The sequence below is a fragment of the Bos indicus x Bos taurus genome, chromosome 23, assembly GCF_003369695.1.
Source record: "Bos indicus x Bos taurus breed Angus x Brahman F1 hybrid chromosome 23, Bos_hybrid_MaternalHap_v2.0, whole genome shotgun sequence".
In the NCBI taxonomy this organism is placed as follows: domain Eukaryota; kingdom Metazoa; phylum Chordata; class Mammalia; order Artiodactyla; family Bovidae; genus Bos; species Bos indicus x Bos taurus.
The window spans coordinates 13,108,275-13,135,121 of record NC_040098.1 but is presented as its reverse complement, the minus strand read 5'-3'; the positions used below and the strand labels follow the sequence as shown (position 1 = coordinate 13,135,121).

At 52.2% G+C, this 26,847-nt stretch overlaps 1 protein-coding gene across 3 annotated transcripts in view; it reads left to right on the top strand.

The window, feature by feature from the left end:
• BTBD9 (BTB domain containing 9) overlaps positions 1-25,797 on the top strand; it is a 421,919-nt gene extending 396,122 nt beyond the window's left edge. For all 3 annotated transcript variants that reach the window (XM_027524032.1, XM_027524030.1, XM_027524031.1), the window contains 2 exons: positions 3,347-3,425; positions 22,189-25,797. In XM_027524032.1, coding sequence (XP_027379833.1) covers positions 3,347-3,425; positions 22,189-22,383 — 274 coding nt within the window. In that variant the 3' untranslated portion in view covers positions 22,384-25,797. The remainder of the gene's footprint in view (positions 1-3,346; positions 3,426-22,188) is intronic.
• Positions 25,798-26,847: the final 1,050 nt, after the last annotated feature.

The following is a 26,847-nucleotide window of genomic DNA, read 5'->3' as shown; positions in this document are numbered from 1 at the left end:
ACATTCTACCAAACTAAATAGTACAAAGAGTGCAGAAGTTTACAGCTAATGTCTCTTGAAGTTCTTCCACCCAAACAATATTTTGGCAAACATGCTTGTAGACCTCTCTCTTAGAATACATATGTGTATAGATATTTACAATTTAACATAATCGAGACCTCATTCTAGATGCATTTTTGTGATGGAGGGTGTGGTATTATTCCCATCAGCATTGGACAAATGAGGAAATTGCAGCTCAGCGAGGGCTTGTGATTTGTCTGCTGCAGAGCTGGCCAGTGCCGGGGTTGGGACGTCACTCCTGTGTGGGTTTCTCTGTTTGGGGTAAGTGCTCAGAGCAAAGGCTGTGCATATTTTTTGACACTGGTAGTTCCTGTTCAGACACGTCCTCCCAGCACCCCGCCTTGGCTCTGAACTGAGTGATGATGTTGCTCTGTTGTCTTCCTGGGAGTGTCACCTACTACAAAGGAGATGCAGAGTCGTGGACAAGTAGGGGTCTTCATACAGCTCTCTAGCTCAGTAAAAAAGGCACTGAGCTTCTGCATAGACCAAGCGGCGGTGGCGGCACCTGGCTCTGTGATGTGTGAGCCTCCTCGGGGTGGCGCCGTGACTATGCATGTGGCTCCGACACAACCATGACTGTCCCCCTGCCGCCTCGTCATTCCTTGCTGGGCATGCGGAGAGCCGTTTCGAAGACATTCGGGGGAAATGGAAGCCGGTACTTGGGAGGAAGAGATGCTCCTTACCTCATCTTGACTGGCTTCCCTTCCTGTTCGTGCTTTGGTCTTAGGGCTGTCATCCAGTTTGCTGAAGATGAAATCATCTGTTCACCTCTTGGGCTGTGTTAGTGAAAATGAACTCTAATATGATTAGATATTAATGCAGTGCAATGGAGGATTGGTATTAAATTGAGGCCTTCTGATCTTGTTACTCCAGCAGTGCTCCCTCCTGCTCAGACTGTCGCCCTGCAGCTCCCCCCGCAGAGGGTGGGGGGCCAGGGCCTGAGCCCCCAGGAGGCGGGACAGGAGATGGAGCCAAGGGGGCGACAGCGGGACAATGAGTGGGGTTCAGGCCCAGCTCCCCCCAGGATGCCCCACAGTGAGCCCTCACTCCCTTCAGGGCCTCAGCCTCCACCCCACACGTAGGGCAGGGTGGGGGTGGGGTCGTCCAGGGGGCAGGAGCGCAATGCCAGGCCTGTCTGTGCTCTCAGAGCCCTGAGCATGTTGTTGAGGGTTGTGAGCTCACGAGAGTCAGGTCTTACCTGCCTGTCCAGAAGCACTGGACAATTTTTTTGGATAAGCACAGGACTTAAAAGCTAAGAAGAGTCTTCTCTGTCTCCTCCACTCCCAGCTCCCTCTCCATCCAAATCCCTTTTGTGAAACTGGCTGAACCTAATATCAGAGCTATGGTTTTCCCAGTGGTCATGTATGGATGTGAGAGTTGGACCATAACGAAAGCTGAGCACCGAAGAATTGATGCTTTTCAACTGTGGTGTTGGAGAAGACTCTTGAGAGTCCCTTGGACTGCAAGGCGATCAAACCAGTCCATCCTAAAGGGAATCAGTCCTGAATATTCATTGGAAGGACTGATGCTGAAGCTCCAATACTTTGGCCACCTGATACGAAGAACTGACTCATTGGAAAAGACCATGATGCTGGGAAAGATTGAAGGCAGGAGGAGAAGGGAATGACAGAGGATGAGACAGTTGAATGGCATCACCGACTCCATGGACATGAGTTTGAGCAAGCTCCGGGAGTCAGTGATGGACAGGGAGGCCTGGCGTGCTACAGTCCGTGGGGTCGCAAAGAGTTGGACTCGCCTGGGCGACTGAAGTGAATGGTTGTCACTGGCTGAGTCACTTGCCCTAGCTCTGTTGCCCTGGCCTGGAGTAGGGGTCTGAGAAGTGCAGTGGAACAGCTCTGGTGTGTGCTGTCACTGCCGCTGGCAGTGAGATGGGGTTCTGATGCCTGTGCTTTGTGAACCCCTAGCTTCCCCTACCTGCTGGAGAAAGAACGCAAGTCTGTGCTCAGCCCCCGTGCTTAGTGCAGAAATGACCCCCAGGCCTGTCGGAGCCCAGGTCCAGTGTTGAAGCCCCACGGGGCCTTCCTCACAGGCCCACCCTGGGCTTGGGCTTTCCAAGGGAGCTGTGTGGGTCTGCGAACAAAACACTGAGAAACTGGGCCAGGAATGCAGACCCTGGGGATGGTCAGGTGGCATCACCTTCATGTATGAATAGCCTTTCTACAGACAGTGATTTTTCTTATGCTGTTTCCAGAAAACTGCTTCCAGAGGCACAGACTTTGCACATAGGATGGTAATGACTTTTTAATGACCTCAAGGGGCCTGGTGTCCAGGCAGCAGTGAATCAGTCTCCGTGGGCGGCTCATGGTGAAAGGGAAGATGGAACACCTGAAAGCAGAGGGGGAGCAATAAGCCACAAATACGTGTATTTTCTTTGGTAGCATTACTCGGTAATTAGACAATTACAGGAAACAGCGTCCCAGCAGCTGGCGGCTCCGCCATGTGTGCGGAGGAGGGCTGCGGCAGCCGCGAGCGCCTCGCGCTGCTTCTGAAAGCATGAGCCGAGTTTGCAGCCGCGGGTGCCGAGCGCCTTGTGCCTTCCGACGAGCCGGGAGCGGTAAATCGGGAGCAGACCACTTCCTCTCGGGAGAGACTGGGGGCCTGCTCCACTGGCCCAGCCCCTGCCGATCCATGAGGAGGGGCGTTTAAAATCCTGGGGCTGCTTTTGAGCCCACCCATCCAAAGACTAAACTGTTTGGGGGATGCGTTGGGAACCAGAAAAAGAGGGCTGAAGGGAGGCCAGTGGAGAAACTTGCCTTTTCTTCCCCAGGGGCCTCCACCACTTGCATGAGGGGGGTCAGACATGGGAGCCCAGGGCTCTCACGGCAGTGAATGCCCCCCTCCCAACCTGCAGTGCTGGGCCCAGCCGCCCTGCCCTTGGCCTGCCTGCCTGCTTCAGCTCCTCCTCCAGGACCCTCCCAGGAAGTCACTGTGCCCACCTGGGTGCAGCCATTAGGCCCACAGCCCTCTGAGGGCAGCACCATTGTGACCCTGTTACTTCATGAGCCCCGCCCGCCTTGATCCCTCCCCCGTGTGGCCACACTCGTCTCTACGTGCACGGGTCTGCATCTCATGCTTGCCTGTGTCGAGCCTTCACAGAAGGGCAGCACCTCCTTTGCTGAGATTGTGGGGCACCATGTACTCCTGTCCCCACTCCACGCAGTGGGTGGAGACCCCCGCCCCCTCCACATCCTGGGCTCCGCTGGGCCGAGCCATCAAAGGATCACAGGACGGTGTAACCAAGCAGTGCTTATGCTTCTCCTCACAGGTCCTGGCAGTCGGTAACTTTTGAAAGACGCCCAGCATCCTTCATCCGAATCGTTGGAACACACAACACAGCAAACGAGGTAAGGGCCCCCTTTGGTGAAAGACACAGCGGCACTTCCTGCTCTCTGGGCAATGCCTCGGCCCAAGTGAACTGCAGCTGTTGGTTCCGCCCATCAGTGGCCTGTTGTTCAGACAGCTTGCTTGGTACAGGAAGGAGGAGCCCTGCTCGCTCACAGGGGAACTGTTGTTACCGTTTCTGGGTGTCTGTTCACCACGAGCAGCAGGCAGGCCCTGCAGCTTCACTTCGTCCCCTGTGCAGAGACCTGGAGAGTCCTCTCCCCTCCCAGACGCCAGCCCTCTCAGTGTCCCTGGGCCCCTAAGTGTGGTGTGTGAGGAACCCCAGCTCCACGGGGCGGCCGGGACGCACAGTTGCAGGTTTTCTCTGTCTGTCTACCCAGTCCTATGCCGGCCTGCACATAGTGTTCGTGGGCGAGCCTCTTCCTCCCTGGCCTGTTCCTCTCCTGGGCCTGGGCCTTGTTTCTGGGCAGCAGCTGTGATTTGGGGCCATACTGTCTGGGTGTCCCTCCACCTGTGGAATTCATGAGGGAAGAGTGGGTGAGTTATTCTCTCAAGTTTGGGCTCCTGAGGCCAGGATGGCCGGCAGGTGAGGTTCCTGGGCCTCAAACGTGCTGTCTTCTCTGGCTGGAAATGGCTCTGGAGGACACAGTGGGTTCCTTCAGATGAGAGAGGGGTGGGCAGTGCCTGCAATGCCTTGAGGGCCCGAGGGAGGGCGCTGTGAGCGACAGCACAGGACCCGAGTGCAAACCAGGACCATGCCAGACCCCTGGGACTGCCTCCCCCAACAGCCTGCATCCCTCTGGGCTCCAAGAGCCACCCGGGGCCCACTCATACCACTTAAAGTGAGAAGAACGTCTGTTTCCATTTTGAGTGCAAAATAATCCATCTGTAAGTTAATTGCTTAGCCTCTGTTCCTCAGGTGGGCATAGAGTAAGCGCTGGCGGTGAGGGGTTGGAGTTGGCAGGTGGCCATGCCACAGGTCCATCTGCTCATCACGCTCTTGCTTTTACACAGTCAGATGTGCTTAGCACACACCCTGAAGGCCTGACCACTGGTTAAAGACCACAGTCGTAAGAAACAGTAAGGTTGAAGCTCAAGAGGTAAATGAAAGGCATAAAAATAGTAACCATCCTGCAGTTTCACCCCTGCGTAAACTTCTCAGGTCTGTACAGGACCAGTGTGCTGGGCGTGTGGCCAGGGCTGCTGCGTGGGGCTCCATACCCGGAAGGGGCTCTGTGCTTGGGGTTTAATGCTCTCCAGCATCCTCTTCAAATTCTTGGAAATCTTACCTTTGGATTTTCTTTTTAAGGGAAGAGCATCCACCAGGGGCTCCCTGCAGGCCAGCCTTCACCCCTTCTCCTTCCCTAGGACAGGTTCTCAGCCACCCACCCTGACCCCTGGTGCCTGGACCCACGCAGCCTCCTCAGCCTGCCCTGTGCCCACTGCCACTCCCAGTGGGACCCCCACACATTTGTGAGGAGAGCCAGGATCTGGTGTGGGTCCCCTGTGCTAATCACAGGTTGGGGCCCTGGGTGCCCTGAGGGTCTGCCCTGACCTGACGCTGTCCCCCGAGCTGGAGCTAGCATAGCATCAAAGAGCAAATGAAAACCCTGGGGCACATCAGGAGAGACCCTGGGAGAAAAGGAAAAGCTTTCTCTCTGCCTTTTGAAGGAGAGACACTACATTTCCATTTTTCACTGAGCCCCACACGTTACACAGTGGGCCCTGGATCGCGCATTATTTGTCAGCTGAGAGTTCTCCAGGGCACATCAAGGTGCTTCTGGTTCTTTGAAAAGCATTTTAAGCAGTGAAAATATTGTGATAACGTATATTCATTTTGCCTTTGTATTTATTTAGAATAAAAATGATACACACCCACAATATATTTCTTGCAGAGAAGAGCTTAGAAACAGAAGCCTGAAACTTTTGCTTACCTTTTTATTTCAAAACAAACCTGAAAATTATAAAATAAGCCATTGATAGTTTTTAAAACACAAAATTAAAGAATTCTAAACATCAGGTCATAAAAACACTTTTTTATTCTTTGAAGATGTAACAGAAGTATAAATTTGAATCTGTATTTTAATAGATATTTGAGCCCCAAACAAAACATCATAGTTTTAAAATTTTACCAATAAGTCTCAATTTTTTTAACCACTTAAATTACATGTATATTACTAAATTAGAAAACAGTTCGAACGTATCTTTACTTAACAGTATATGAAGCTAAAATTAAATATTTTTATTTGCAATCCCTTGTTTCTTATGTAATGCATTTTTTTTTAAAGCCGTTTTATTTTCTTTAGTTCCTGAATGGGACTTTGTAATTGTCATTTAACAGTAGAAGGAATTCTTAAGTCAGAGAAGGCTGAGAAGCACTGGAGCAAGTCAGGTCAGGGTCGTCTTCCAGGTCTTGACCCCTAGGCCCTCACTTCAGTGACCAGAGGAATAATTTCCCCTTACAGAACTCAAAAGCTGGCATGCCAGATCTCTCCCCGATTAGTTTACAAAAATATCTGCAAGGAGCCCCAGCCACTTGGGACCTGCCAGTTTGGAGACTGGAGTCCCCAGTTTGAATGGGTTGACTTAGGTCACTAATTAACTGGTGACCCCGTCATATCTAGCTGATGAGCAACTTGCTCAGCTGCTTTATCGAGTGAGTTATTGATCAGGAAGAAAAACCTCAGTGTGGTGTTGCCAACCTGGGAACATCTCAAATCATAAAATAAACAATGACCGGGATCACAAGGCAAGATCCATAAGCTGTGTCATTCTCAGAGCAAACAAGAAGGCACAAGAGTTGATTTCATGGAGTATCGGGGATGTAGCACAGCCTCAAAGAGAACGTTCTTTATTGCACCATACCAGTTCTGGGCGTCATATCCCCCTTCTTGGAGATGGGCAGGAATGTGTGCAGAGTCAGAGGAGTGAGGGAAGGAGGGTGCCTGGGGTGGGTCAGTCAGGACTCCTGGGGGGACTGTGATGGCACAGCCAGCAAGGAAAGCAGGCAGGGGTCCAGGACAAGCCTGGTCCCGAGTCCCATGTAGCCAGAACCACGCCATGAGAAGATGGGTCAGGACGCCTCTTCCTTACAGTGGAGGACGGGGTGGAAGGCAGGCCAGGATTCTTCAGTCTGTCCTGGCTTATCTGCCAAGGGGCATCAGTACCCTGCATTGACTCAGAGCCAGGACCTGTTTCCCTTTAGATAGTGAATGTTACCAGCCCACAGACTGTGCTAATTTCAAGAAGTGTAGATGGAGTTGGTTTCTGTCATGAGAGGTAAGATGGTGTGTGCAGATAGGGAAAGAAGCGTGCCAGTTCTCCCAGGTAAGACTGTTTGCTGCAGGCGCTGCCCCATGCGGAGAGGATGTCAGAGCAGAGCCAGGTGGGGAAGTGCAGCTTGGCACCCCTGTGAGTTGAAGAGCATTCAGCAGGAGGGCAGGCTGTCCGGGCAGAAGGTGGGAAGGTGGCGCGTGTACGTGGCTGTAACTGCTGGCAACTCTGGGGATGTGGCAACAGGAAGTGTCCAGAGCTAAAGTCCTTGGGGATTTCTTGCCCAATGTGGTCACGTGTCTGTGTTGCTCTAGTCAACATCTGGCCTCAGGCTAATCCCCGCCCCCCTCCCCCTCCCCCAACCCCTCCACCAGGGCCAGCTCTTGGGTGATGACCACCAGGCAGGCTGCGGGCATTCAGATTTCTTGGTCACCTGTCCGGGCACGCTTCTGATTTCCTCGGCATTTCATGCCTCTCCTTTGGGAAGCGCGTGTCTGCTGTTGGCATCTGTCTCTCATCTTCCTCTGTGAGCACCAGGCAATGAATTCATTTAATTTTTTAGCTACATTTACGACTTCTATCAATAAATTCCCTTAATGTTTACCTGTCGAAGACAGCGCCACTTGGCTCCAGTGACCTCCTGCTCCTTGTCTGCTCAGCATTTCCTTGTCGTCTATCTCAACTTCTCAGAACGTTTTTTCCTTTCATTGCCCACCAGGGAGCCTGTCATCCTGCCCCTCCTCCTTGGCTCTGCCCCTGGACGCGCCCCTCCCTCTGCCACTCGGAGGGGAGGCGGCTTTCCCATCCTCCTCTCTTGCTCAGCACTAGAGGGCAGGCACATGTCGGTTTGTCTGTCAGCGAGTCCCTCCCCCCAACCTGCTCTCCTTCAGTTATTTTCATTCATCTGATTTTCCCTGATGCCTAGAGCCGAAAAGGTCTCTCTGGCTTTTTCCTCCATCACTTTCTACTGGTCTAGTCGCCAGTGCAGCCGTGAGGTCCTTCCAGCCCACCTGCCTTGACTGCTGCCTGACTCTGAGCTACTTGGGAGGCAGACGTGGCTCTCCTGCCTGCAGGAGGTTAGAAACGGCCTTGTGGACAGGACCACAAACATCCTGGCGGATCTGAAGTTTCCACTCATACTCACGCAGCAGCTGTGCTGGTTCTGATGCGGTGTCTCTCACAAACCTTTCATTCGCGTTCAGCTAGTCACGGCAAAAGAGCAGCAAAGGCACGCTGCTTCGTCCTTAAGGAGGTGTCAGTCTGTCAGCCTGTTTCTTAAGCCTGTTTCGCTTATGCCCGTTTCTTATTTTGGCTTTGATGAAGCCTGGTTGGAGAGCAGGTTGTGGAGTGATTTTTCAGGAGGTAGAGACCTCAGGGACACAAGCAGTCCCACGGGCTAGAAAGGACTTACAGGAAAAGCTTCCTTTCCGCAATATGGAACGACCAAGTTCCTGCTCACAAGAACCCACAGGAAAGAAAGCCTTTGCCGAGTCAGTAACAGAGAGTGAGGATGGGGTGGACAGTCTGTAGGCAGCTCTCAGGGCTCCAGTTACGTGTTGAACTTATGTAGCTGAGGAAAGAGGCAGTGTGGTAATTTTTTGTCTTATGTCCTGGCCCTAACTTGGGCCCGGCACGTGTGCGCACAGAGTACCTGCTTCCTGAGTGAGCGGATGAATGATTCCGTCTGTCCGTCCATCGCTCCCTCTCCCCATCAGGTAGCCAAATAAAGGAAAAGGTTCAGTCAAACAACTTCTCATCCGCGCGGTCCTTGGGGATGAACATCACAGCGTGTCCAAAGATAGAAGCCAGCACAGAAGAATCCATGTAGTGGGGTTACATTCATACAAATGTCAGAAACTAAGCTATGACATCTAAGGATGTGCACACAGAAAAGAAGTGATTATCATTAAAGGCAGGCTGTGCTTTTAATAGTAGGGCGGGGGCTCAGATCAGGAAGGGACCATATGGTGCCGGCAGTGTTTCTGGTTCTTGACCTGCATGCGGTGTACGTAGCTGGAGTTCACTATATAGTTATTCAACAAGTTGTACATTTGTATTTTATGCACCTTTTAGTGCATAGTTTTCACAATAAAAAAATGTTCTGTTTTAAGCAAAAGGGATAAACTGATGAGGAAACCAAAGCTGAGCAATGTTAAGTGATTTGTAAGAGTTTCAATTCAGGCAGTTTGGCTCTTAACATCCAGGGTGCTCTATCTCCCAAAAAGGCATAATGTTGGGTTGGCCAAAAAAGTTCATTCAGCTTCCCCATGACTCTAGTAGTGCCTATTTGTCTTTAACTTCATTCGAAACAGTTTGGTTAGATATTATTGTGACAGCTGTCATATCACTGTGCATTTTAAAAAGTTTATCAAAATTGTGTAACCATTTTTGTGTAAGCATTTTATTTTATTTATTTTTTAATTTTATTTTATTTTTAAACTTTACAATATTGTATTAGTTTTCCCAAATATCGAAATGAATCCGCCACAGGTATACATGTGTTCCCCATCATGAACCCTCCTCCCTCCTCCCTCCCCATACCATCCCTCTGGGTCGTCCCAGTGCACTTTTTGTGTAAGCATTTTAATATTGAAGATGGAAGTAAAAAGCAACATTTTTGGCATGTTATGCTCTATTATTTCAAGAAAGGTAAAAAGACAACTGAGACACGAGAAAAGATTTGTGCAGAGTGTGGAGAAGGTGCTGTGACTGATCGAATGTGTCAGACGTGGTTTGTGAAGTTTCATGCTGGAGATTTCTTGCTGGATGGTGCTCCCTGGTCAAGTAGACCAGTTGAAGTTGATAGCAACTGAGACATTAACGGAGAACAATCAATGTTTTACCTCGAGAGATAGCTGGCATACTCAAAATATCCAAGTCAAGCGTTTAAAATCATCTGCACCAGTTTGGTTCCGTTCCTCGCTTTGATGTTTGGGTGCCACGCAAGTTAAGTGAAAAAACTGTCTTGACCTTATTTCCGCATGTGATTCTCTACTTTAATGTAATGAAAACATTTCGTTTTTAAAACAAATTGTGACAGGCAATGAAAAATGGATACTGTACAATAATGTGGAACAGAAGAGCTTGTGGGGCAAATGAAATGAACCACCACCAGCCAAAGGCCGGTCTTCATCCAAAGGTGGAGTTACGTATATGTTGGGATTGGAAGGGAGTCCTCTGTTATGAGCCCCTTCCGGAAAAGGAGCTCATAATTAAACAATTAATTCCAACAAATACTGCCCCAGTTAGACTAACTGAAACCAGCACTCGATGAAAGGCGTCCAGAATTAGTCAATAGGAAACACATTATCTTCCATCGGGACAATACAAACCACAAGTTTCTTTAATGAACAGGCAAAAACTCACCATTGACTGGGGCGTCCTTGGCTGGGACATCCACTGTACATACCAGATTTCTATTTATTTTGGCCTTTATAAAATTCTCTCAATGGAAAAAGTTTCAGTTCCCTAGAAGACTGTAAAAGATACCTGGAACAGTTCTTTGCTCAAAAAGATTAAATGTTTTGGGAAGGTGGAATTATGAAGTTGCCTGAAAAATGGCATAAGGCTGTGGAACAAAACAGTGAACATGTTGTTCACTAAAGTTCTTGGTGAAAATGCAAAATGTCTTTTTTTTTTTTTTTTTAACATAAAAACCTGAAGGAACTTTCTGGCCAACCCAATAAATAGTAAAGCCACAGAAAAGAGCCCAGCTCTGCCCTGGCTGGGTCATCAGATCAGATGTTGGTGAGCAGGTGGTTCCTGAGGGCAGGCTTTGTGCACCAGCCTGGGCTCAAACCAGGAGAGAAACCCAGGCAAGGGCCCTTCCCGAGAAGGGCTGTAGCTTCAGCGCCTGACAGAAGTCAACCCACAGGAAGAGCACCTGAGCCTGGCTGGGGACGGGGGTGACGTGAAGCGCAGGAGCCCGAGCGAGGTTGCAGTGAGCGGAGGCAGTGGCGGCAGGTGGGCACGGCCCTGGATGGGCAGACAGCGCCCAGGCTGTGCAGTGGAGGCTTTGGGAGGGTGGAGGGTGCAAATTCCTCCCGGCTCCCGGGAACCGGCTGCAGGAGGGTCCGCACTGACGACACCAGCAGGGTGGAGAGTCTGTAAGTGGCTGCTTGAGCTGCCCTCCAGGACCAGTCAGCGCCGAGCCTGGAGTGAGGCAGAATTTATTTACAGGCTCTGTCGGGCCCGTGAGTGGCTATGGGCTCCCAGTGCCATCCTCGTTCCCATAGCAACATGTGGCTCTAGTGAAGAAAAAAACAAAAAGAAGGAAACAGATTCTGGGTTTTTTTTTGTTTTTTTTTGTTTTTTAAAAAAAAGGTTCCCTCCTGGCCTGGTGACAATTCAGTTCAGTGGCTCAGTCGTGTCCAACTCTTTGTGACCCCATGGACTGCAGCATGCCAGGCTTCCCTGTCCATCATGAACTCCCGGAGCCTACTCAAACTCAAGTCCATCGAGTCAGTGGTGCCGGTGACAGTGGTGACAGTTATTTCCCAGGGCCTGCCCCCTGGTTCTGGTCACTCCCTCGAGGATTCCCTCCCAGGCAGCATCCACCAAAGGATATCGTCTGAGAAACAGCCTCAACGCACAGGGCAGAGAGGGGGGATGAGCCCAGGAGGAGAGAGAAATAGGAAGGAAGGAACGGGGGGCCTTGTCCAGTGTGAACTAGGAGATCTCGGCCTTGGTGCCAGCCTTGCCCTCAACCAGCTTTATCCTCCCTGGCTCTCAGGACACCTCCCTGGCTCTCAGGACACTTGTCTTTAAAATAGGGAGAGTGGACTAGATTTTAAAGCTTCCTTCCCAGTGAGACAGAAAAAAAAAATCAGAAAAATATTTAATTTATAGTACAATTAATACAAGACCTTTTATAGACGTCTTTATATTTAAATGATTTTAGGAAAGATTTTATTGGGAAAACAAAGGGAAAGTGACACAACAGTGAGCACGTCACTGTTCCAGACGTTCCACGAGCCTTATGACTGTTGCAGTGGAGCAGTTCAGCTCCAAACGCCCAGCCTGGGAAGGTGCCCACAGCTTCTGAGCAGGTGGGGCCTGGGGGCCACTGGGCGGCGAGATGGACGAAGACCCCAGCTCGTGAGCGTGACGTCCAGCTGTGTCTTGCTGCGGAGCCAGTGGTGAGGAGTCAGGCCGAGATCTCCATGGAGCCGGTGCTCTTCAAGACCAAGCAGACACATCTGGATGAAGGGAACAGCTGCCTTGGGCGGTGGGGCCACTAGAGCAGCCTCTAGGGGAGAGTAGAGGGCGCCAGTAAGGCCGTGTCTACCAGTTCCCCCTGGGAACCAGAACATTTCTCCTTTTTTGCCTTAGTTTTCCAGATTAATTAAGAGAAAGAATCTCTCTTCTGGGAGCTCTGGAGTATGCACACAGGAAAACCGAGGTCAGGGATTCCAGGGCTGCCAGAGGTGACATGTTTTGGAAAGGCTTTTCTCCAGAACCTTCCAGGCAGTAGAGTTTCAGATACTTGTGAGTGCCCAGGCTTATGGGAAGATGGCAAAGTGACATTAGAAAGTTTAAAAAAAGCCATTGCCATATAGAGACATTGCCATTGCAGTGTCATCAAGAAGCTTACTCTCATGCCTAGTAGGAATAAATACTTGTGCAAAACTACTGGGGTATCCTATCACCCCAAAGCAATGCTAAAAAGTTGTTGCTCACAACCTGGAAATATCTTGCTATGAAATGGGAGAAATATAGCAAGAAATATCTTGCTGCTGCTGCTAAGTCGCTTCAGTCGTGTCCGACTCTATGTGACCCCACAGATGGCAGCCCACTAGGCTCCTCTGTCCCTGGGATTCTCCAGGCAAGAATACTAGAGTGGGTTGCCATTTCCTTCTCCAATGCATGAAAGTGAAAGTGAAGTTGCTCAGTCATGCCGGACTCTTAGCGACCCCATGGACTGCAGGCTACCAGGCTCCTCCATCCATGGGATTTTCCAGGCAAGAGTTATCTTGCTATAACTGGCCTAACTGAAAACCATGTTTTGGGCTGTTCAGATGTACATACATGATACTCTGATTTTAAAGTGCCATGTTTTATTGGAAATACTTGGTCTTCATTTTTAAGGGAACAAAGATAAAACATCTCTATACAGTCTAGACAGACTTGGAACTTCTGTTCCTGAGACAAGTGTAAGAAGACGTAATTGTCAGCATCACCAAGCTCAGTAGGGTTTGCTGAGCACTGAGTGTGTGCCATGCTGCCATACACACGTTGCGAAAGGAGAGAAGAAGTCTTCAGGGTGTGTAATTCAGAAGCCAAATCTCTGTGTCTGACTTACGGGCAGATATCATTGAGAGGTAGGTATCTATTTATAAAGATATGTCACCTCGTAAATGTAAGCTGAAAGCTTGGCTCAGAAATCCTATTTGTATTGGTTGGTATGAAAGAAATCTGTGAAAATTACTCACGAGAAGCCTGAAAAGCAAGGTAGAGTAATTGATCAACATTTATTAAATTTTCCTGATTTCTGCTACAGTTCACAGTGGGTTCTGCTACAGTTCACAAGTGGACTCATAGGCCAACTTGGGAAAATTAACAGAGGCCTCTCTCTCTGCTTTTAAAAACCTTGGGGACCTCTCCAGGGGAACAGTGGATAAGAATCCACCTGCCAGTTTAGGGGACAGAGGTTCAATCCCTGGTCCAGGAAGATTCCACCTGCTGCAGAGCATCTAAGCACGTGTGCCACAGCCACGAGCCCGCTCCCCACAGAAGAGAAGCCGCCAACTGCAGCCAGGAGCCCTGCTCGCCACAACTACACAAAGTCTGTGCACAGCTCCAAAGACTCAGCACAGCCAAATAAATAATAAAATTTTTTAAAATGTCAGGGGAAATGGCATTAAAATGTCTCAAAAAAAAAAAAACCACCTTGAAGACATGTTGAACAAAGAGTGCTTGGGGAATCACTCTAATGAAAGCCGCAAAGAGTGGCCAACAAAGGAATTCCTTGGTTCACCAAGGAGGGGCCGCACATACGTGTGCAGCCTCTCCAGGGCTCCCAGAGAAAAGAGGACCCCAGACTGTCTCCAGCAAGTCGAGCATTACAGCTCCCAGAGAGGAAAGGAAAGGGATAATAAACAGCAGCCACAAAAAAGGACACGCAGATGGTGACTCGGGCTGTGTCAGCCTCATACACACGACTACATTCCAGATTAACCAGCTTCTCCCGGGGGACGGATCCTCGAAGCTGGTTTAGCAAAGGTGCCCCTTCATGAGCAGCGGCCATCAAACTGCTAATGGGAGGCCTGACTGCTGAAGAGGGGAGGGAGGGTGACTCGGCGACGGGGGTAATGGTTCTGCATAAATCCGAGCACAGCTCTGCGCCTCATTCACTTTGTCACAACCTTTCCAAGGGCGGGGGTCGCAGTCTTGGGAAGATTTGGAGGAAAGAAATGGAATCACACAAGCTTCTGAGTGAAAAGAAACTCAGGACCTGGCTGTTCCTCCGAGAGGGAAGCCCCAGGTATGGCGGGACAGGCCCCTCGAGGCACTGACGACTCCTCCGGGCAACAGTGACCCTGCAGTGTCTGCATGAGGAGAGCACGGCGTCCCCACGTCCCCACCAGCACACCTCTGCTGCTGGTGCCCGGCGGCCTGGGGTCCTGACAGAAGAGCCCCAGCCTTGAGCCAGACGGTGGCGGTGTCCAGGCCTGGCCTGGGTGTCGGCTTCCCACTGTTGCTGTGCGGGCTCAAGGCTGGTGGGTTGAATTATTGACTGAGACCGCTGAGCTGGCACATTGTACAGAGGGGGGCGGCGAGGCCCAGGCCTTCATCTGGACGTCCTCCCTGTGCCTTCTGCCCGGAGGCCACTCCCGCCCCGGCCATGAGGCTGGATTTCGAATACCTTCCTCCTGACCTTCAGGCAGGATCACACTCACAGGCTGTCTTCCTGCTCACTCGCTGTCCCTTCGTCTGAGTGAGGAGCTGTCCTGGCACCCAGAGGGCACAGGAGCGGGAGCGGCCCCACCCCGAGGTGCACCCCCTCCCGCTCCTGGGCTGTGTCCCTCTGCGTGGGGTCCTGACAGCGGGGCCTGCGTGGCCTGGCGCCTGGCCAGCGTTCATGCTCAGTGAGGTTGCTGAGGTTTGAAAAACAAGCCATGGAAGGAGGATCAGAGGCCGAGTCCAGGTCCAGTGCTCAGGAGCCTGGGGGCACCATGGTCCCCCAGCCTCTGTCCTCCTGGGGGTACCCCAGCCTCTGTCCTTCCAGGGGGGGATCCCAGCCTCTGTCCTCCCAGCAGGGACCCCAGCCTCTGTCCTCCCAGGGGACCCCAGCCTCTGTCCTCCTGGGGGGACCCTAGCCTGTGTCCTCCCAGGGGTCCCCAGCTCTGTCTTCTCAAGGGGATTCTCTGTCAGTCTTAGCAAGCCTGTTATCAGGTGGTGTAGTTTATCCTTTTAAAATGCTTCTTTGCTGCTTGTCCCACATTGCTGTGTTCTACCTCAGAGGATTTCAAGCTTAAGGGTTTGCTGTCATCTGCTTGCTTTCTTCAGACCCTTGTATTACTTGTCACCACAAACATATTCCTTTTGTGATATTTTTAATTGAAGCAACACTTGTGTTTAAGCGTCTCCTCTGTCCAGAGGCCCTGGCTGCCCGCCCGGGCCCAGGCCAGGCCCCAACCAAGCCCTCTGAGGCACAGCCTCTTGCTCCACGGTCCCTGCAGCTCCCTTCCTGTGCCATCACATGGGGCTGGGGTGCCCACAGAGGACCCCTCTGACCAGACCTGCCTCATCCTTCCAGGCCCAGCTCTGGAGGCGTGCCCCGCCCCACACCCTCCAGGCTCCCTGCATGGTCAGAGCCTGTCCTCACTCAGCGTGTGGTGCACCCTCCCAGGGGCCAGGACTCACTGGAGGGGTACAGGAAGTGCCTCATGTTTTGGGTGACCGCGTGCGTGCACTCGGACCTCCTGAGCCCCGTGGATCCCTCTCCTGTTCGGGTCCCAACCACCCCCAGTGTCCAGCACCCCCCTGCCCCCTAGCCTGACACCTGGGGATGCCGATCCTGCCCTACTCGCCGCCCTGAGCACGCTCGCTCCGTCCCCGCTGCACCCTCTATCTCTGCACCCTTCTTTCTGTTTGTAAAACATCCTCTGCACTTGGACTCTTCCCCATGCAGCTTGTGACTGGATAGCTGTTTCTTGTGTGTTGCCTATGAGTCGGCAGAGCCCGCTGGGTGATGGAGATGCTCAGGAACCCACATCAGAGTTAGTCGGTCCCTTGGTGACACCCTTGGGACTCCAGGGTCACAGCCTGAAGCGCAGCTTTGACCGGTTCCTCACCGTCACTGTGGAGGCTCCGCCGGCAGGCTTCAGGGGCTCCCAGTTCCCCCACTTGGGGCAGAGCCTACGCTGAGCTCCGCAGGGTCAGGGAGACGAGTGGGCCTGATTCCCGGGGATCCGCCACCCGACGCTGAAACGGCCCCAATGGGTGTCTTGGGAATAACAACCATTTGCATTGCTCCCTCAAAACAGGTAGGTGGGTGGGCTAGAGCCAGTCGCGCAGTTATGGTTTAGTCTCGCAGGTAGAGAGAGGCTCTAGACAGTCCTCCAGGCTTCTCGCGCCCAGCGCGGGCAGAAACCCCCGCCCCCGGCCAGCGCCGCCAACGGGCCCCTTCCTCTGGTGACGGCTAGTCAGTCAGCGGCCCCTGCGCTGCCGTCTTCTTTACTTTTCACTTCAGAGTTTTTACTGATTTGTTTATTCCTGTGTGAGGCCCTGAGCGGGAGAAAGGAGAGCCACACCTGAGTCCTTGAGTCGGAGGGGAACTGACAGCTCAGGGCGCGGGCGGGAGGAGGCGGCCCAGGAGCCGAGAGACGGAGGGGAGGCCGCGAGGGCCGCGGAGCGGCGGCGACGGCGGGCAGCCTCGGGGTGCGTGAGGCAGACACAGCCGGCGGGGGAGCGGGCTGGGGCACGCGGGGCTCGCGTCAGAGCGGGGAAGGCTTCTAAAGCTGGTTCACTGATGGGGCGAGGGTGTTATGGAAGCAGAGGTGTGTTCTCGGGGGTCATCTCCATGGCTCCATCATGTCCTTGCTCATAAAGCAAGAGACTGTCAGTTACCCACCAGGAGATGGTTCTATCACTTCAGAAGCTTGAAGAATGTGGAGCTGATGGAGAGTAGATTAATAGTTGCTACTTAGAAGAGGATTTTCAGATTGACCCCAGGTAGCTCAGGTGAGAGCCAGTGGTCCTGTAGACAATTTTCAAATCCCCAGAAAAGGCCCTCCTATCAGGCTGCTGACAAGTAAGCACCTGCCAATGGGCCCAAGTGGGGAGATTTGCTCGGGAAAAAAAAGGGGGGAGAAAGAAAAAGAAAGGAAGGAGAGACCTGGGCGCTGATCCCGGGCAGCTAAGGCCATGGGGGTTCACAAGAGGCAGCGCCAGCCTGAGCTTTAGAGGGCGGAGGGGGGGGCTCACGGAGAGAAGCAGCAGGCTCTGCCGCACAGAGGGCCAGGCTCAGTCAGTCCCACGTTAGTCTGAAAGGCAGGATTTAAAACAGTGGTAGACAAGTGAAGTGGGGATATGGGAAATAGTGATGCAGGGAGGTAAGCACGGAGTTTATATTTTAAGTATGATTTCCCGGTTGATTTTACACTTGTCTTCTCCTCTGTGAACCTGATTCTGCAGAAGGAGGGTGCGTGTGCATGCGTGCATAGTGGATTATGCCCGTGTGTGTGGTGTGGGTGTGCGGGGTGCGAGTGTGCACAGTGCGTGTGCTTGAGCTGTGAGGTCATAGAGCTCCCAGGAGGAAGGGGCAGCCCCACCCCCAGCTCTCTGCACCCCTGAGCCCCCTGCAGTCTCCTCCGCCTGGTCCTTCCTCGGGGAGGGCGGCCCATGGCCAGCCTGGCCTGCTTCCCGCCCACTCCCAGAACTCCAGTGCCTTCTCCTCCACAGTCCAGCCTTTATCCAGGACTCAGGAAACGGGCAGATCCAAGTTCAGTGGCTCCTCTCTAGCCAGTAGGCCCCTCAGAAGGAAAGGGTGCGCCCGACCCAAGCAGAGTGAGGCTTGAGCTCTCCTGGGAGCACGGGGTGGCCAGGGCTGGGAGGCTGTACTATCTCTCACAGCTGTCCACACAGGCCCAGGCACGCGGCAGTCCTTTCCAAGCAATCCCTGCAGGCTGGTTACATGCTTCTATAAATCAGTGACAGCTTTACTATGACTCACATCGTCTTATATCTAGGACCCTGGGCTGCTGTAGGAGAAGTCTGGAGACCCGAGGGAGGAAACCCGTGGGGTGCAGTAGCGTGGTGTGAGAACCAGGCCCTGCCAGGCGTTTGTCCAGGACGCTGTGGTTCTAGCAGCAGGTCTTCTGTCTCCTGATTCCCCAGCCATGGTGACCTCTGGCTCCCTCAGCCTCAGCTCCTGTCCTGTTATTGGCCCAGCGCACTGGTGTCTCCAAGGCTGTCTGGTGCCGTGAGGCCCCTCCGTAACTGGCACTCACCCCTAAATCCCACTCCATCTTTCTGCTCCAGAGCCTCACCCACCACCACTGACACCTCTCCTCACAGTTGGCCGCTTGGAACTTGTCAGACATCACTTGGCTGGCTGTCTCCTCCCCAGCGCCTTACCCATGTTATTCCCCTTGCCCAGAACACGTCGAACCCTGTGATGTTCTTGCCTTCCCTCCAAGTCTGTTAACTTTATTTTGTTTTAATTTTATTGAGGTACAATTGATTTACAATGTTAATTTCTTATAAACAGCAGGATGACTCCAGTTATGTGTGTGTGTGTGTGTGTGTGTATATATTCATTTTCTCATATCCTTTTCCACTGTGGTTTGTCAGATGTTGAACACAGCTCTGCGCTGTAGAGTAGCACCTTGCTGTGTGACCGCTCTGTAGTTTGTACCTGCTCACCCAGAACTCTCAGCCTTTCCCACCCCTGCCTCTCCTCTCCTCCCTAGGCAGCCACAGTCTGTTCTCTCTGAGTCTGGTTTTGTTTCATAGATATGTTGGTTTGTATATTTTGGATTCCACATATAAGGGATACCACATGGTATCTCTCTCTTCCTGGCTTACTTGTCTTAGGATGTTAATCTCTAGATCCATGTTGCTGCAGATCTGCCTATAGATTGTGGTGGGGTGGGAGGGGGCAGCCACATGGCTTGCAGGATCTTAGTTCCTTGACCAGGGATCAAACTTGCACCCTCAGCAGTGAAAGTGTAGAGTCCTAACCACTGGACTGCCAGGGAATTCCTGCTTGTTAACTTTTAAAAGGACTCTCTTGAGGGCTTAGGCTCCTAAGTTCTATGAGCAGTGACCTTCAAACAAGTTGTTTTTATTGTTGTTGCTCCGTTGTGTCCACTCTTTGCAACCCCATGGGCTGCAGCATGTCAGGCTTCCCCATCCTTCACTATCTCCCAGAGTTTGCTCAAACTCTTGTCCATTGAGTGATGATGCCATCCAACCATCTCATCCTTTGTTGCCCTCTTCTCCTCCTGCCCTCAGTCTTTCCCAGCATCATGGTCTTTTCCAGTGAGTCAGCTCTTCGTATCAAGTGGCCAAAGTGTTGGAGCATCAGCATCAGTCCTTCCAGTGAATGTTCAGGACTGATTTCCTTTTCAGTTGACTGGTTTGATCTCCTTGCTGTCCAAGGGACCCTCAAGAGTCTTCTCCAGCACCACAGTTTGAACGCATTAATTCTTTGGTGCGCAGCCTTCTTTATGGCCCAACTCTCACATCCATCCATACATGACTACTGGAGAAACCATAATTTTGACTATATGGACCTTTATTGGCAAAGTGATATCTCTGCTTTTTAATACACTAAGTTTGTTATAGCTTTTCTCACAAGGAGCAAGCATCTTTTAATTCCACAGTGGCAATCACTGTCCACAGTGATTTTGGAGTCCAAGAAAATAAAGTCTCTCATTGTTTCCATTTTTTCCCCTTCTGTTTGCCATGAAGTGATGGGACCAGATGCCATGATCTTAGTTTTTAATGTTGAGTTTTAAGCCAGCTTTTTCACTTTCCTCTTTCACCTTCCATCAAGAAGCTCTTTAGTTCTTCACTTTCTGCCCTAAGGGTGGTGTCGTTTGCATGTCTGAGGTTATTGATATTTCTCCCAGCAACCTGGATTCCAGCTTGTGATTCATCCAGCCCGGCATTTTGTAGGATGTATTCTGCATATAAGTTAAATAAGCAGGGTGACAATATACAGCCTTGATGTACTCCTTTCCCAATTTGGAATCAGTTCATTGTTCCACATCCAGTTCTGACTGTTGCTTCTTGATCGGCACACAGATTTCTCAGGAGGCAGGTAAGGTGGTCTGGTATTCCCATCTCTTGAAGAATTTCCCAGTTTATTGTGATCCACACAGTCAAAGGCTTTAGCATAGTCAGTAAAGCAGATGGTTTTCTGGAATTCCCTTGCTTTTTCCATGATCCAGCAGATGTTGGCAATTTGATCTCTGGCTCCTCTGCCTTTTCTCAGTCCAGCTTGTACATCTGGATGTTCTTGGTTCACGTATTGCTGAAGCCTGGCTTGAAGGATTTTGAGCATTACCTTGCTAGCTTGTGAAATGAGTGCAATTGTGCAGTACTTTGAACATTCTTTGGCATTGCCCTTCTTTCGGATTGGAATGAAAACTGACCTTTTCCAGTCGTGTGGCCACTGCTGAGTTTTCTGAATTTGCTGGCATATTGAGTGCAGGACTTTAACAGCATCATCTCTTTAAAATTTGAAATAGCTCAGCTGGAATTCCATCACCTCCACTAGCTTTGTTCCTAGTGATGCTTCCTAAGCCCTGCTTGACTTCACACTCCAGGATGTCTGGCCCTAGGTGAGTGACCACACCATCGTGGTTATTCCAGTCATTAAGACTTTCTTTGTACAGTTCTTCTGTCTGCATATCCCCTAAAAGGGCTTTGGGCAAAAAAGTATAATTTTTCGAACATTTTAAGTAAAACATTTGTTCGTAAGTTTAAATATAATTATTTGTGTTAATATGATACAGGAAAAAATAAACATTTTAAAAGATGGAAGCTGAGGACTAATTATTATGAATACATAATTGATGACATGATTTACTAAGATAGATTTTAACCAACTCGTTGAACTAAGGGACACCAAATCTGAAAATAATTGTGGAATCATTCATGGGTTTTAGCCAGTGTATTTTGAGAATGTCTTCATAATTCTGGAAAAATTCCAGTTACGTTTAGAAGAATTACGTGAGTCACATATACAGTTCAGTTCTGAATTCAGAACATCTCCCCCAGGCCACGCTTCCCCCACTTGGGGACCAGGAGCCGCCAGGGCCCTCACTCATGGGAGGGCGCATGCTCACCCTGGGCTTGGCGTGCCCCAGTGGCACCCAGCAGGGCAGCTCAGGGCTGTGCTTTCCTCTCGGGATGTGGGCGAGGGTGTCAGGATTCAGTCACTTCGCAGGCAGTTTTGGAAAATACAGAATTTGAGGATTTGGAAACTGATTCCCTGAAGACTGCCAGCGTGCTTCTTGGAAAGAAGATGTGTGTTCCTCAGACTGCAGACCCCACTGTAGAGGGTGTGACTCTGCTCTGTGGAGAGCTCAGGACAGGGAGCAGGGACCCCAGGAGGATATGTCGTTACACACTGGAACAAGGACTTCCCGTGTGGGCCAGGGAGGGCTCCTCTGCAGACCCTGCTCTGACTGGGGCTGCCCCTACTGCCCCGGCTCACGCCCAGACGTCCCTCCTGCACTGGGCGTGAGGCTCCCGCCACCCCAGTCATGCTGCATTTGCTCAAGGTCGGGGCCAAGGCTCAGGCTTGCTCGCCGAGCTCTGTGCGGTACCCACCTGTCTGCTCAGTGGTGCTTCCTGAGTGAGTCACACGGGAGTCACCCAGCACCTCCTGGGGACTGTGGGAGGCCCGCTCCTCCACATGAGGGTGTCTGCTGCCGGTTGGCCCAAGTCCCGTCAGGTTGAAGTTCCCTCCCCAGAACTGCTGCCCAGAGGATGAATTCATACCAAGAACGTGTTTCTTCCTGAGGCCACGGCATGAGGTCAGCCGGCTCCTTGGTCCCTTGGAGATCCCCTGGGGTAGTGCCCTGCTGGCTTTTCTTTTTTTTAGAAAAGGACTTTATGGCAGTACAATTCCCATGCCATACAACTCACCTATTTAAAGCATACAATTCATTGGCTTCTAGTATTTTCAGAGTCTTGCAGCCATCGCCACCACCATCAACCCCACTAGCTTCTAACCCAACTGCCAGATGTAAGAATTAGTTAATTTAAAGAGAAAGAAAAGCTCGTGAGACCAAAGTAACCCAAATCAGAGAAGTTCGGTGGGAATGTTTTATAGGAATCCACACCACGCTGCCTGTAACTCTTAGACCATCAGCCCGCTTACTTTTACCCTGAAACATACCCAGCCTTCTAGTTGCTCCTGTCTGCGCCCGCAGCAGGGGGCAGAGGACTCTGACTCCCCTGGGGACCGTGACCCAACTCGTCACAGCCCGGGTTGGACGCCGGCCCGCACTCACCGCCTCTCCTCTCTCACAGGTGTTCCACTGCGTCCACTTTGAGTGTCCCGAGCAGCAGAGTGCCCAGAAGGACAGCAGCGACGAGCCTGGGACAGGGGGCGCCAGCGCGGCCGGGCAGCAGCTCGACCCCCACGCCCTGCAGGCCCCCAGCGGCAGCTCCCTGCCCTCCAGCCCTGGCTCCAACTCACGCTCACCCAACCGGCAGCACCAATAAAGGAGGCGCACGTGTGGAGTGACTCGGGTGGCCAGGTGGCGCGGGAGCCGTGTCCCCCGCCCGAGCAGGGATCCCTGTGGACTCCCCCCACACCCTCCCCCTGGAGGAGCAGGCCTGGCTGCAGAAAGGGACACAGAACGGGTTTCCTCCCAAGGACACAAAGGGGCTGCTCTATTCTCCTCAATTTGTTCAAATCAGGCTGGTCTCCAGAGGGAGAGAGTGGGTCTTCAATCTTCATCAAGTCCTCCATTAACACCCTACCTCTCTAACCTGCAAGGGGCACAGAAGGAAGTAGTAGGCAGGCCCGGGTCCGCATACAGAAACGGCACGCAGACACGGGCCTGACGCGGGCGTGTCGGGCCTTCCCCCAGAGGCGCCCTGAGAAAGGAGACTTCAGTGTGTTTACTTTTATGGACATTGCCCTGGCAACTAAATGGTTTTTTATTTCTTTTAGTTACTCTCCATTTGCTGAATCATAGGTATTCCAGATCTTTTTGAAAGGCTCAAACCACAAATCACTTGTTTCAATCCCTTTTGATGCTGTAATTTTCCTTCTTTAGTTTTGAACGGTGGAGTGTGGGGTAGAGCGGAAAAATAGCGTGCACGTCTCCCTAGGGAGGGATGGAGGCAGGGCTTCGTGGTCTGACAAGGAAAATCCTTTGAGGAAGTTCAACAAAATACACAATGAACAAATCAATCTGCGGACACTGGAGTTAATAATCACTCAAAGTGCCAGGTTATTAACCTGTCATTCCTGAAATGTATCCCACCTTTAAGCTTGGGAGGCTGACAAGGAAACAGTGACTATGCCACCAGCTAATTGAACGCTCAGAAGTGTGCACAGATAAACCCGCCCCAGCTAATGTAAGGCTCACAAGTGTGCACAGATAAGCCTGCCCCAGCTTCTGGCTAGGCTGGGCCCGCCCTGTTTGCCACAGGTTAGTGGAGGTGTGTGGAGACGGCCATCCTGCTGGTCAGGGTCTGGAATACAAGAGGGGCCTCTCCCGCCCGCTGGTGATCAGTGGTTGCTGCTTTTCCCCCAGACCATAATACTCAGCTAGGGATTGGGGGGATGGGGGGGGACAGTTCTAAGCAGCTTTCCTCTTAATCCTCACCGAGACCATCTAATCTGACAGTTGTCACTTGATCTGGCCTGCGTGTCTGAGTGATGTCCGCCCAGCGCTAACCGCCCTCTGAGAACCCCTCCCCAGCTTCTCCCGGTGGCTGGCTGCGGCCATCAGGCCCTCCGCGCACCCTGTGGGCACTTTCTTTCTGTCTTAAGCACACATTGGTCATAGGTGTGCAAAGAGCCAGTGGGTCAGCTCTTTCCTCCCAGTATTACATAGATGTGAGTGGCTTATCGGTCCCGGGGTAGTGTCGCTTCAAGCTGCATGAATAAACCAGATGGTTGTCTTTCTGCGGGTCCCCCTCAGTGCCCTTCACTCTGATCTCTGTCTGTATCCCCCCGTGTGGGGTGAGTGGAACCCCTGGGTTGAGGGGCAGCTTTTCACCGTAGGAGGAGGGCTCTGGTAACAAATGGAGCCTCTTGCTTGCTCACCGTGGGTGGGTGACCACCTCCCTCAGCGTCCAGCCCCCGGTTGCCAATTAGAGCCTGGCATTCTTGTCCACTCAGCACCTCCTCAGGCGGCGCATTCACTGCTGACAGGGAAACAGGAGGAGCAGGGGACTCGGACTCGGGCAAGGTTCAAATCCTTTGCAGGTAGCACCGGTTCACGGGCTTAATCACGGAGTCACCTGTCCAGAGAGGCGTCCCAGCCTGGAGGCCGGCACTGCTGACCTGGGGAAGGTCCAGAGCCTTCCAAGCCGTGGCCCTGCAGCATCCCTCTGCGTCCAAGCACTGGGGACGAATGCCACCTGGCTACTCAGCTGCCAACAAGGAGGCACGAACCGTGCCTGGCTGGCCAGCGGCTCAGCCCTTCTCTCGTCCCCGGTGAATTCTCTCCACCCTGAAGTCTGTCTGGAGAACAGAACTGTCTCCCTGCTTCTGCAGCACTTCACTCGCCCTTGTTATCACGTAAAGGGAAGGAAGGGACGGTGATGCCACCCCTCCCCGGCAGCTGCCTCCCGGGCCCGATGGTCTGGAATCCTGTTCTGAATGCTGACGAAGCCCAGCAGGGCCACTCCGGTCTGTCTCCTGCTACGAGGCAGGGGCTCCGCCTTCCCTGATGAGCCTTCTGGTTTGGGGAATGGGGGGCAGTCAACAAGTCCGTAGGGGACTGATATCTCCAGAGCCCTGGCCAGTCCTACAGAGGAGTCCCCCCACCCCCGACCCCGCCGGGAACCACATGGACCAAAATGGCCCCCAAACTCCGAGAAACCAAAGGAGCCGAGAGGGAGTGCAGGGGCTGAGACCCGGCTCCAGGAACCCCACCAGACCCCTCCGCCCAGCAGCGGGTAGAGGCCGAGTCCCTGGGGAGCTGTGGGCACCAGGCTGCGGGTCTGGCCAGGCTGGGAGGGGGGCAGCGGCAGAGGAGGGCCGGTGGCTCCCCACACCCCGTGAGGAGGCAGCTGCATGGAGGGGGGTTGAGGAGGTTGGGGCAGAGGGACAGAGGGGTGCTTACACCACCTTTGTAACCAGGTCACGAGATAGAACAAGCGGAGCCTTTTGCCCTTCACTTTAGATAAAGCTCTGTGCAGAGTAAGAGGCAGACTCCTTTGGGGGAAAGCGTTCAGTCACCTCCTGGAGCTCCTTGGAGGGCTGGCTCTGAGCACGGTGGGCGGGGCACGTGCCACATGAGCCCCATTCAAGGCCAGCTCAGGTAAGGCCGGGTGCCAGGCACTCAGAACTTGAAACACACACACTTGTCTTCCCGTATTCTGTTTTTTTCCGATGCTCTTCTGATTTTAGTTAGAGCCATGAGCCCGTGATGGATATGGGACTCTTCTCAATTGCTCTTTAAATTATCACTTTTTAAATCTTAGTAAATAAAGTGTGTTTATTCCTGACAAATACATTAAAAGTGTTTTATCCCTAGAAGAGTTAGGAAAAAGAGAATTATTTTCAGCGAGAGTGGGATGTGTTTGTTAGACGGCGTCCTTGGCCAAGAAGAAAGAGCTTCTGAATTGTGCAAAAACTGCTCAGGAGTTACGCTGTCACCCCAACTGTCAAACCACTGTGCAGACACTGCCGGCCCAGCCAGCTTCACTTATTTTTTTTAATTTAGAAGATAACAAAATTGTAATCACTTATCCTTTTAGAGCCACAGGGAAAGGAAGGTCTTATCTGTGATAAAAAGCAGAGCATCCTGTGTGCGGAGGCCAGCTGGTAATAAAGAAAGGGAGCATTCCCATTCCCCAGTGCAGCTTCAATTAAGAACCTCCCTTCGGACAGAGAAGAAAAGGTGTCAAAGGAGGGAAACAAAATTAAATGTGTCTCCTAGGAGTTTTTCCTCATTAGTGGTTTGCTTTTTGTGTTTTTTCCTGGTGCGATTTCACGCCCATTTTCCACGTGGGTGGCCAGCTCCTCTGGGTGCGGCGGCCGGGCAGGTGGCCGTGGGCAGCAGTACAGGCCACGATCCGTTTATTTCTGTGGCTGCAGCCATGGATTCTACGTTGTCTGTCCTCACAGTGGCTCCAGCAGGAGTCCAGTGCTCATTAGCAGCCTGAGGGATGTAAAATGCAGTCCGTGGTTTTTATTGTAGCAGAAGTTGTCCTGGGCCTGGTGTCCACTCGGGAGTCACTGGAGGAGCTGGGGAAGGATGGACAGGGCAGCCGGGACTCACCTGTTTCTCCCCCTGGAAGCTGACCTGGTCACACCTGGGTGACTGGGCAGGATCCTGAGGCCCTGGCGTTTTGCAGAAAATGAATGAATGGTGAGGGGGACTTGCTGGAGGGTAAGCCAGCTTCTGGTACACCCCAGCCCTGCCCTGCATAGGGGTGAAGAGAGAGGAGAGGACGTGCTGATCCTGCTCGTGTCTGTGAGACAGGCCATACCTCAGAAGAGCCGAGGGCCTGCGCGCCCACCACATAGCCCGGGGCCCTGCTGTCAGGATCTGTTGAACGGGACGAACCGTACAGGTGCTGGGAGCTGCCCCCACTGCAGAGGTGAGCACAGGTGTGCACTGCTGAAAATCACTCTTTTTAAAGTACTTTTTATTTAAAAAAAAATACTAAAGAATGCTCATGGAATAACCTAGCGGAGGGGTGGGGTGCCCTCCCTTTGGTCTGGCTCTGAGCTGGGCTGGTCACTCATGTCCTCTGCGACCAAACTATCCAGACAGGCCCAGCCTTGTGTCCCTGCCCTCTGCCAGCTGGAAGGCAGACTCTGGAAGGGGCTCCCTGACCCCAGGTGACTTTCTGCATTTTTTAATTTAAAAAAAAAAAAAAAAAAAACTCACCCCCCAGAGGGCTCATGGCCTGAGGACTCCCTTCACCCCCCTCATCGAGACTGGGGCCTCGAGCGCTTACCATTTGCATCCTGCGTCTTTACAGTCCTGAGCCCAG